This window comes from Bolinopsis microptera, chromosome 10 (genome assembly GCF_026151205.1).
Source record: "Bolinopsis microptera isolate Bmic1 chromosome 10, MBARI_Bmic_1.0, whole genome shotgun sequence".
NCBI lineage: Eukaryota > Metazoa > Ctenophora > Tentaculata > Lobata > Bolinopsidae > Bolinopsis > Bolinopsis microptera.
This window is the reverse complement of record NC_087081.1, coordinates 14,451,098-14,463,259: the sequence shown is the minus strand read 5'-3', so window position 1 is coordinate 14,463,259 and position 12,162 is coordinate 14,451,098. Positions and strand designations below refer to the sequence as shown.

Here is a 12,162-nt window from a genome sequence, read left to right as displayed (position 1 = left end):
AGAGGAACACGCATTACGGTTATAAAGTCTCTCGCTTTATATATTGTTAGATGGATAACGCTAACTATTTTAAAATAATCTTGTCCTGGGACAAGAGCTGACCAGTGACCATCAAATGAATAGCCTTTTTTATTCTTCCAAACGGGAAACCCATTACATGACAATAACAATACCTCTAAATCCTTACGGAGGAGTCATCTTAGCCTTGGCTTATCTTGGTTACATGAACAGATTGTCCTAATGTCCTCCGCGGAAGCTGCCGACTCCAGGTCTTACAAACTTCACTTGGTCGGAGCCACTGGTCTCCACCTTCACTGTGTCGAGCCACTGGTCTTGCAACTGCAGGTTTTCTAATAATATTATTTTAGAAAAGATAGAAGCAATACACCTAACTTTTTTATGCAACAAATGTTCCTTATATGATAAGGTTCTATAAACATAAAAACCACGATTTTACCACGCCCGATTTAACCGGACACCCTGGTATGATAATACCGATACCTACACCCTCCCCCCACAACTTTCCCATTTATAACCACTTTATATTTTAAACTCCGCAGTAAAATCGGCGTTTTTAACTAAAACTGTATATTACTGTATTCATAACTTACAAAATCACCAGACTTCTTTGATGGCTTTCGTCTTAAACTGCAAAGACAGACAATTTTTTCTTTGAAAACTGTCTGCGAGTTCTTGTAGGCTTTTTTGCGCTATCCTTTGCTGAATAACAGAGTTTTTTGGTTTTTTTATAGATCAGAAAAACGCCATGAAAACTACCTAAGAGCGGACCTGCTTGGTTCAGAAAAATCCTTTGTCGTAATAACGACTTGAAAGAAATTGGCGGACTTATGGCGGATAGAGTTCTAGGCCACATCGCAATGATACCCAGCTGGAATGCTGAGTCGCATTAAGTCAAATCACACATACTAAATCACAGAACTAAATTAATAAAAAATTTGACAGATTACCTTTGTGTAGCTTTAAATTTATTTATCTATAATATTCTTTCATCCCTTTATATCCATAGAATATGTTAGCCAAGTTTTAGTATAGTTTATAATGGTAATTATAAATAAATAAAAATTCAAATTTTATGTGAAAACAAACAAACCCCCCCCAGTGTCATGGATTAATGCTGCTATCCCTGACCACGCGCACAAACACCTCTTAACAAACATCGTTCCGTGTTGAACCCTACTCTTCATTGTGTCAGTCTTCTTTCTCACAGTACGTGTTTAATTTTGTTCCTACTCTAATGATTGACCGTGAAACAATGGTTTATCAAATAATTAATATAAACATAATTAGAACAATAGTTCTTGCAAACACATACAACTGAGACCAGTCCACAGATTCTGATTTATGTTAGTAGTGACGATGTAGTAGCGGTGTATTTCTCACTAGGTACTACATAAACAGGCTTATTAAGGAATAACAGGTTTTGTTAGTTAACAGTAACAACAAGTCTCCCAAACTCTTCTTTTCTTCAGTCCAACCTCTTGCAAGACATAACCTTTGTCTGAAACCCCGCTTGCAGAACTTCGAGCTTGAAGACCATCATAATGATATCTTCATTATACGGATCTCTGAATTACATAGTGAAAATACTCCTTTGTGCGCGTCTTTGAAAATCTCAAATCTCGTTGCTGTAGTCAGGTGTTCAGCAAGAAAAAGATTTTCATAAAAATAATCCACAGTACCAACTCCAAAACTCTTAAAGAAATTAGCCTTTTGTTAGTAAAATCCTATAACCCTTTTAAAGGCCAGTTGGGTGAATCTATAATTTAGATTTAAACATTCGCTGACCGAAATGACAAAAAATCTAGAGTGAATAACATCTTAACCTAGATTTTATTAGCTTCAATGTTGTTTTAGTCATTTGTAAGAAATTGGTAACCTCATTATTATTTATAAAAAAATTGACAGTTACAATTATGTGCATGGCGGCAAAATTTTTGTCATAAAAAAATGAAATAATTTAAAGAATCATAGTTTTGTAAATTCTTCTTTCTAGCGTTACCCCCCCCCGCTGCCTTAAGAGTTTAAGATAATGCAATTTAATTTATATATATATCATCGATTATTCATTTTATTACCCTAAATGTTGATGCGTTTGATAGCACCCCACTTGCTTATGAAAATTCGGAATACACTATTTAAGTTTATCTTCGATCAAGTTTACTTTTGTCTCAATAATCTCTATTGGAGAGAGTTAACATTCGGCACTTTCCATTCACGATGGAGTAGTCTTAGATTGTCTATTTTCGTGGCCTCATTCTCTAAAGATACAAGTATTAAGCTAAACTGTTTACTGATATTTACCCCTCCCTCTATCACAACAACTATAAGTCAATTTCAAAAGGATTTGATGAACCCCCTAGCCTCAATTTCGAATCCAGCTTTTTGTCGATATCATCAATCTAAATTAGTGAAACACGCAAAACTTCTTTCCGAACGGGGTTTTTTTTCGTCTTCTTTTTCTTTCGTCACTGACGACTGGACAAACGAAACAACGTTTCATCGACCACAGGAAAACAATGCACCTTGTGGTGAAGTTTAATGCCTTCCGAAAAAAAAAAAACTCTCATGGCAGTCCTTTGAGATTTAGTTCTATCTGGAGGTGTACATATGTCGTAACGTGTACCTATCCCAGCTTTCATGTATTTAGGGTAAGACATGCTGGGTATATATTCTCTGTACGCGGCTGTTGGGTGTGTTCCTGTGAATTCAGTGCAGGAATGATATAAGATGGGGAACAGTAAATTGAGTGATACATTCATTGAATAAATAGAGTGATAAATTGATGATTAATTAATATATAAATTATAATACATTGTCGAATAACCTGCCCATTATGTAGGAAGGTAAAGGCCACTAGATAGGCTCCAGGTATTTTGTTCAGGCTTGTCCGCCGTGGCTATATGGATCGACGCGGCGTTTCACTAAAATTACACCGGCGGCGGCGGCCGTACGCCGGCGTGACCGTGAAATCAAGCCAACTAAATTGAGGTCAATGACATATGAAAATATCATGTACTTAATTTGGGTAAGTTTTAAGACTTAACTTCAACAAATGATGTTGGTATATTGTTATGTATTATCTGCTTTCAAATAAATTGAGACAAATTGATACAATTATTTTATTTAAGGTAAATACATAAACAATAAATTATTGCTGAAATCAATGACTCTCAATCTTTTTTTGTTGGAAACAAAATCAATAGTTTTTTAGACACAACAATTGTTATAATTTGAAATCTTAACATTCATTCCTAGATCGTGACTAAAAAGACTAAAACCTGCAGCCGACCAGGTTCTTTTTCTTTCAATTCCGCTCTACTGCAGTATACAATGCACTATTCATTTATACTAATGTTTGGAGTATTTGGACAGTTTTTTTTTGCTATCGCGGCCCAAAATCTATAAAAGGTCGAATTGTAAATTTCTTCTCAGTCAAACTATGAGTAGTTATCGCTCAGTTCTTCTGATATCAATATGATAATTAGATAAAGGTTTTATCATTGTGTGTTGCCTCCTAGCTGCTAATCGCTACCAGTAACACTGATATTTTCAAATAAGACAGAATTATTTTGAAGTCACGAAAAGCACGCCGTACGCCCGATGAGGAGGCGTGGAAAGGTTTGTCCTTTTTATCCGGGAGTAAAAGAAAGCGGATACGCAGAGTACGCAAAAGTTGACACAAGTCAGTTCCTATCTTTTTCCTATCTTTGGATCTCTTGTAAAAACCTGTTTAGACTATTCCTCTAAGTCAGTGTATTTTCGAACTCATCTTATTGTCTGAGAAAATTTTGATGTCAGTGGTGCCGTTCCCTCAGGCCATACAACATATATCAACATTCCCATAGACGAACAAATCATAAAAGCCTGAAGGCAAACTAGAAATAATTTTATTACATTAAAACATGTATTTGATAAAACGTTAGATTTATTATTTTTATATTAAACATGAATATGTGTAATGGAAAAATCATAATCAAAATAAACGTACAAACCGTTTTTGTGAAACGATCAACTAATTGTACAGGTTACTAAACAAAACAATGCGATAATTGTTGGATCGTCCCGAGCAAAGACGTAAAGCATTTACTTCGTTCATTGTCCCTGCATACCTGCATATAACTCTGGAATCGTTCGATATACATGTCTATATCATTGTTCTATGTATATCTCGAGGCATCCCTCATTAAGTTAACCGCCCTGTGCCCAGCATTTCTCAGTGGATTCATTGGTGCCTCTAGGATTGGTTCTCTGGTACATCTCGGTATCTCTCCTCCTTGGTGCCATATTTAAAGCCTATCTTAAGCCAAAGGTTTATTTTATACTTAAAAAAAAACTTTGATGATTAAGGGTGATTAAGTTTTTTTCCTCATTAAACAAATAACGTTATTATATGTAATTTGATTTGTTGCGGAACGGTGCGCCTAAATGGTTTGACACTTCCTTGGGGTGATTTGGGTGACAGTTTTAGTGTAGTCCAGTATAACGAGGGTTTTTGATAAAAATGTCACATTCTATAGCGAAAACAAAACGCGCAAAAACCACGCAAGGTACAGTGTATGTACCGCAATAATACCTCTACTGCTAGCCCTTCACTACGGAAATGGTCGTCACAATACGATTTTAAGCTATAGGAAAAATTAATATAAACTGAATTAAAATCCTTAAAAGTAAATGTAAATATTGGTATTGTTAACTTGAATATGAATTCCAAAAACCAATCTACAGTAACAAGTTTTATTTTTTCGCGAATCACTATCACAGGAGAGCTAAGATCATGATTACAATAGTAATACTTTTATTTAATAAACGATGCACAATTAATTGGGTCATATTTATATATTCTTGCATTTTAATGCTAATGTAGTTATCATCGATTTTTAAAAGGTGAAATAACTGTTTAAAATTTGACTAAGTAGTAACCTCTAGTCTGTCGTGGATTTCATCTGCGAAGCGAGTAAGCCATCAGAGCTCACATGCCCAGTAATCTCGCAGTTTCCGCATCTTCTCGATGGAAATCCTGCAAAACACTTTCTTCGCCACAACACCTTCACAAGTGTCTGTGCAATCCGTCATGATCCCACCGCTGTGGTCCAACAAGGGCATGTAGAAGAAAGAAAAATATACTGTAAGGTGTATATAATTTAATTAGTGAGTTATGCCTGAAGGGAAACTTATGTACCTCTATGGTAACACTTACACTGTAATATCGCATGACCCATGTGCATCTTTCCCATAGTACAAAACATTTTTCTTTTCATCTGCTTAGGAATACGCTCTGCTGTGATGAGTGGAGAAGATTTGTAAAGCTTTAGAGATTTTTGTAGTGTGTTCCTATCTCCGAAATCTTCATATCCTTGAATCCGGCAGCCTAAAAAAGGTGTATGAACGAACAGACCAGTCCAATATACCTTCAGCACGAATAATCTATTTAGTGAAACTTTATTCATAACGTATGCAACTATAGGTGAGTTGCAAACAATAGGTATTTACTACCAGTATCTTAATTGCCTCAAGTATTCCCGTCATTATCCACCGATCGCTACGTGACCTTTTCCACCACGAGAAACTACTACATTCTTCAAACAGTCGAACTACAGCTGATCAGGCACCATACTTTAAGCAGAGCACTAAAAATGTTGCACTCACCTTTTGTGTTGGCTTTCAACCCGCTCCTGGCATGTAAACTACACATTCTGATAGCTTTTTGAAGGCCACTACCTTATTCAAAGGAAGAGATCATGAAGTACCTTCCACAGTAAATCCCTCACAAGCCACTTTATGATAGCAGCTTGTTGGGAGTTTTTGGCTGCAATTAGCCAAACACTGTATTTCTTTGAAAGCGCGTGCTTTTAATTAAGTAATAAAGTGAAAACGGCTAATCGATTTTCTGTATTAGTCTCTGTATAGTTTTATAGTGTATTAAATGCAGTTTTCTTTGACTTTTTTATGTCTATAGGTTCGTTTATGATTCGACTAGCAGCTGTTTGAAATATATACTCACTCATATTACGGTAAAGGAATCTTACCGAAATAAAAAGTTATAGTTGTACTTGTACTTATAATAAATTGTAGTATTATTATCTTAAATCTATAATTATTTTATAAGCTATTTTATCGAAATAAAACGAATTTCATTTTGCAGACTTGTTGTAATAATAATTAAAACTTTTATACCCTGATTCTCCAAACCGCGGGTGCCGGCCTATCATTTTTGTGAAAGTAATGTGATTTTTCAGAGCTCTGCACATCGCATTTGGTCGTTGCTTACCATCCAAATGCTTAGACATAAACAAGTTAAAAGCGTTGCGCTAAATAAGGCAGTCTAATTTGGCGACTTTCGTTTCCTGCAGAGCGCAGATGTTGAAAGTGGCAAAGCTGACATTAATGCAATGATAGTTGAAAAAGTTGATTTCTTCGGTACGGTTAAATGTTTTGGAGGGCCGCTGCGTTTGCACCATCTCGTAACATCTATAAAGCTTTAATTATAACTATAATATAGAACGCACTAAAATTAGCAAAAAGGTAACAGATCGTAGGTTGCATATAAAGATATAAGGCAGATGCATTTCCTGTTAATCGTTATTTGTTTATTTGAGAGTGCTAAAAATGAGTAATACTATGTACTGATACACATTACACTTGACTCTGCTTATCTTGACTGCTGCTGTTTTAATGTAACGTTGACTTTACCGACCCTATACTAGTATACTATTTCGGTTTTCGGTGATTGACATTTAACCTATTGTTACACGTCTGGTACCCACCACTCCATTATAATAAAGCTATAATACCATAGCTAATATATCAAACATTCATGAAATGAAATGAAATGAGGTATTTATATCCCGCTCATATGATTAACCAACAACACAAGGAAGGTGGTTAACCATGTCAAAGCGGTTGACTGTTAGTGATGTGAGAAAATGTGTAAAGTGAATAACGAAAAACCGGTTTCAAAAAGAAAAACCGTTTTCAAAGAAACATGAGATAAGACTAAGTGCCGGAATTGTGAAGAACTTGTAATAAAATATGTCTGGAACCGGATAATTCAGATCACGGTCATGGTAATATCACATATTGATATACGTCCTGTATTTGCAAACGTTCATTACCCTGCCGATTTTGCGTTACCTTACGAGACATATTTAAAAGGTACGAAAGTCGGTGGTTTTCCGGAAAAAAAAACCATATTTCACGTATTTTCTTTAATTACGACTTTGTCGATTTACTATCAATATAGTAAGTTATAAATATGATTCATGACGGTTGGACACGTTCCATTAGAAGTCTGCAAGCTCTGCTACTATTTCATTTGCCACGGCGGTGAAATTTCGGGAGTGGATCAGGATAACAAACACCGGCGGTCCCCTAATCCGTCTGGAAGATTGGAAGTCAAGTTAAGAAGTTGAAACTAACTTTCAAAGGCGCCGGAGAAACTGTTTATAAGATGAAACAGCTTGTTAGAGGTGCATACAATTACACCTGGGACTACACTGGAGAGAGAAACCTCCCAGAACCAGAAGATTAAGAAGAAATTGACTTGTAATTTTTCAAATTTCATATTTTACTTTATTGATTTTCTCAAATATTGGGTTTTATTTTTGTAAAATAAAGAAATGAAAAGATCCCCAAATACCATGATTTAATTTGGGGTACGAAATGCGGTAGTTTCCGGCAAAAAATCCCATATTTTTGTTCCCAAATCATTTAGGTCACCGGAATTATGTCGAAAATAAATATTTCCCGTAAGGTAGTACATTTTGCAATCTTAAATGCCCTATAAAGCTATATATAATAGCAATGATCACTAGCAACCGCTGAAATGTTGCTAACAATAGAATTATAATTAGTGCCACTTAAATAGTATATCAGAAGAAACTTTAAGGCCTTTTTAGCTAGGATACTTGCTCATCCCATCAAACATTCAAATTTCGATTAGCTTTTTCTACTAAGTTGCAGTCATGTCCGGGTACATATTTCTTTCATACTAATTAAATCTTAAAATGTGTAGTTCATGATCAAAGTTCCATAATAATATAATGTAGGAATTTATTTTCTCCCTTTGAATCAATCAAGCTAGATAATTTGTTGTAAATACTGAAATCAAACTATCAATTTACAGGCTATCCGGCTATCGTCAAACATGTTGCAAGGCGTCATCTTCAGTGACATAAGCCTAAACATTTTAAAAAGTTAATAAAACCCAAAATTCCTTTCAAAATCTGAACACTCTTAAAACGGTTATAAAATTAAAATTAAGATGTTAGGAGTAAGGGAAGGCCAAAAGGATTTATAGTGTTTATTCCCAAAGGTTTTAAAGTCTTGAGAAGTTGAATGTATTTATGTTCACGGACTTCTAAAAGTAAAGTTTTAGGACTAGAATTATCAATAATTGACACATTACAGATTTGGTTAAATTCCTCCCTTTGTCTAAAACCATGATCCAACAAATGTAAGCCCAAACTATATACATCACTTGTTTCATCTACCTTATCACCATTTAAAAGTTTGTAATATTTAACCCTATAATATGTTCTCCAGTCCTAACCCGTAGAGAGCGAGTATAGTGCCATCGACGTAAGCCTTTACACAGACACTACCATGGAAACACTATAATGTTCTGGATCAACCGAACTTGTAATCCTGTAATCTGAAATTTCTCTCCTTCACATCGAAATCTTAATGTAATCAGCAGAACACCATACATTTCATGTTTAATTCTTGTTTAATACCCCATATCCAGTAGGTGTAATATTTCGGGACCCTTTTAGAAAAATTCGAAGATCGAGTGTCATAGAGTGATTAAGCACGCTCAGTAAAATCACATAATAGTATGTCCTGTATGTGATGTTCATTACTCTGCACATCACATACCTACAGCCGACATATTTTGCGCTATTAGTACCTATTACATTTTGCAATCTTAAATGCCCTATTTATGCTAATTAGTACCACGGAAGTAAAATATTACCATATATGATATATGATATATGTTATATATGATATATTACATATTATATATACTCATGTAGATTATGTGGGGTTTTAAAAGGTTATATAATTTTAATTCCTAAATTCTTGCTGTTCGAGTTATAATTGGTTCTTTAAGTTGTTCTCGCAACATTTTGAAGATCTCGCTCCATTTATAGGCTTAGTTAATCCAGTCTTTATCAAATACTCGATACGAAATCTAATTGGAAATGGCATCATACTTTCTCGGAATTCGGATGTTCATTCTTTCATTTTACTTAATCGATTTAACTTTTCCTGCAGTGTAATCGAGCAGATCAGCTCGTGACTATGAAATTGTGACACCCCCTTGTACTCTTGTAGTAAGTGAAATGGGCACACGTACGGTACAATGTACCGTACGTGTGCCCATTTCACTTACCCACCTAATGGTGTAACATTGCATTGTTTGTATTTCCATTTTGTATGTCTGCTAAGCTTCAGCACCAGTTCAAGTTGAGCTCTTCTTCATATCCCCACGTCATAACAAGTCTATAACTGGTTTCCGTGTTCATAATTTAAAATAATACTTGTTGTTAGTTGTGTTAGCAGCGTTTTCTTTATCAGTGTTGTGTTGGGAATTTATTTTGTTTCATTTCTAGGTTAACCTTTTCATGGTTAACCACCTTCCTTGTGTTGTTGGTTAATCATATGAGCGGGATATAAATACCTCATTCATTTCATTTCATTTCATAGTGACAAAAGCTACATGAAAAAGTTGGCAACAATCCAAGGTGTTGGGTCTCTTGTCAGTTTAGTCAGAGGAATAAGCAGTCTACAAGCGTCAGCTCCATCTCTTCTACCACCAAGCCCAAGACATCTATCTACAGGTTAGCCCCACCAATATTACGAGTTTTACACCAAACGTTTAAACTGAGACCAAGATTTGTTCTTTATATTTGCAATAATTTCATCACGTTATTTTATTTTATCTATGCACCAAGAAGGGATTTAGAATTCGATTTTTTATCGGTTCAAAGTAAACTTAGCCACTGTTTATTCAGAAAGCAGCGCAAAGCTGAAAGATGGTGATACGACACACAGACCATTAACAATAAACCTACTGCCCCTCTGGAGGGGCCAGAAGAAACAGGGCGTACGATACGGCTCCTCCATCCTCCTCAGCAAGATCCAAGAGCTGTCTCGGGGACAACTAACCAGCAACTTTATAACAGATCGCAGTCTGAACAATAATGATGTTATCAGTCAGGAGAACTTTCTGGAGACGATGAGTGAGGTGGGTAAGGAGGTAGAGGTTGGTGACGACATGGTGGTGAACCTGGGTGGGGATCACGCTATCCCCATGATGACCATCCCCAACATGCTCCACAAGTACCCCAACCTCCGGGTCATCTGGATTGACGCTCACGCTGATATTAACTCTGTAGAGACCTCTCCTTCTGGTAACTTCCACGGCATGCCGGTCTACTTTCTTTCTAACGCTTCAGGGAGCAAGGAAGGGAAGTTTGACCTGGCTAACATGGCCTATGTTGGAGTCCGGGAGACCGACTCGGGAGAGGATGCACTGCTAGAGGAGTTCTCTGTCAGGAACTACACCAAGACAGAGATAGACCAGAAGGGTATATACTCGGTGGTTGAGGATCTGATCGAGCGCCTGAGTCTGGAAGATAACCCAGTCCACATCTCGTTTGATATCGACGCTTTGGACCCCACCCTGACTCCGAGTACTGGGACTAGAGTCCCTCATGGTTTGTCAGTGTTGGATGTGGTGACCATCTTCAGAGAGGTCAGGAAGACTGGAAACTTGGTATCTTGTGATATTGTCGAGTTTAACCCCCTGATCGGGACTGAAATTGAGGTGGAGACAACACTAAATTCGATCATTCCCGTGTTGGAGACTCTTATTTAAATGTTTTTGGTACTCCGTATAAAATTGCTCACCTAATGCGGGTTTTGACTCAGCGGGTAATTACTCCTACCCTTTTTAACTGCGGCAGTGAAATCCCGGCCGAAGGCCGGGTTACACTAGTATATAATATATATATTATGATTGGTATTGTTTTACACACATTATTGGTATTGTTTTACACACTAAAAAAACTTTGACAATGTGCTGTGCAGGACAGCAAAATACTATGTTATCATAGTTGATAGTTGTTGAGTGCCAATGGATCTACCAAAATATGTTTCTCAGTAGACCAAACAGATAGTTGTTACTGTAGCAAGAGTGCTGCGGCCCGCCCGCTCACCTAGTCACTTGTTAGACTCCGCCACAGCCAAGCGACTAATAGTGAGGGGTTAAGGTACCATACGGGTAACGGGAATAACTCTCTCCAAGGATTTAACCACCAAGAACAGGTCCTAGCCAACTCCAACTTGCTTCAAGTCCAACTCCGAAAGGGGTCCATAATAAAACACAAGGTTATATTATTTGAAATCCATATAAGTATATCGTCACGCATTTTATATCGCCATGTAGTAGATATCCTTACGGGAATTTTCTGCACTATACGCTATAGAGACACCAGATATTCTGTATTTTTGACCGTAGAATTCATTAAAAGTGGTCCTGAGATGATTAGACTGATTTTCCCCGGCTAAAACCCAATTTTCGGTTTTAAAATAGGCAAAAAAACCATTTTTTAAAATTTTTGAGCAAGTTAATTTCGTTCATGGCATATCAGCAAAATTTGCATAAAAGTGTAAATTAGAACTAGCTGCACAAGATTGTGTCAATATTGTGCTATTATTGCAGGAATTCCCGGTCAAAAATCCAATCGAATGGCGATATAGGGTTGTCGAGATACAGTGTATGATATGAATTGTGCCAGGCAGGGCAGACGATAAACAACTTACCAAAAATTTTACCGTGGATGTTTATAGTCATTTGTTACAAGTCTGGCAACCCTTTCAGCCCGGACAACTACAGAGCAATAGCTGTTGGTAGCTGTATGGGTAAACTGTTTTCTAGCATCTTACTTGAGCGTCTCCTGCACTTCAAAAAGCTCTACTGCCCTGACCCAAAAGAACAACTAGGGTTCTCGAAGGGTGCTCAAACAAATGACCACGTTTTTACCCTTAAGACAGTCATTGACAAATATACCAAGGTTAAGAAAGCTCGCCTCTATGCATGCTTTGTTGATCTAAGAAAGGCCTTTGACACTGTATGTA

At 36.7% G+C, this 12,162-nt stretch overlaps 1 protein-coding gene across 1 annotated transcript in view; it reads left to right on the top strand.

The window, feature by feature from the left end:
* Positions 1-11,881, top strand: part of LOC134821872 (arginase, non-hepatic 3-like) — a 42,006-nt gene extending 30,125 nt beyond the window's left edge. Inside the window, exons 2-3 of the mRNA XM_063832683.1 lie at positions 9,727-9,860; positions 10,035-11,881. Of these exons, the coding sequence (XP_063688753.1) occupies positions 9,740-9,860; positions 10,035-10,900 (987 nt within the window). The 5' untranslated portion in view covers positions 9,727-9,739 and the 3' untranslated portion in view covers positions 10,901-11,881. The remainder of the gene's footprint in view (positions 1-9,726; positions 9,861-10,034) is intronic.
* The last annotated feature ends 281 nt before the right edge of the window (positions 11,882-12,162 follow it).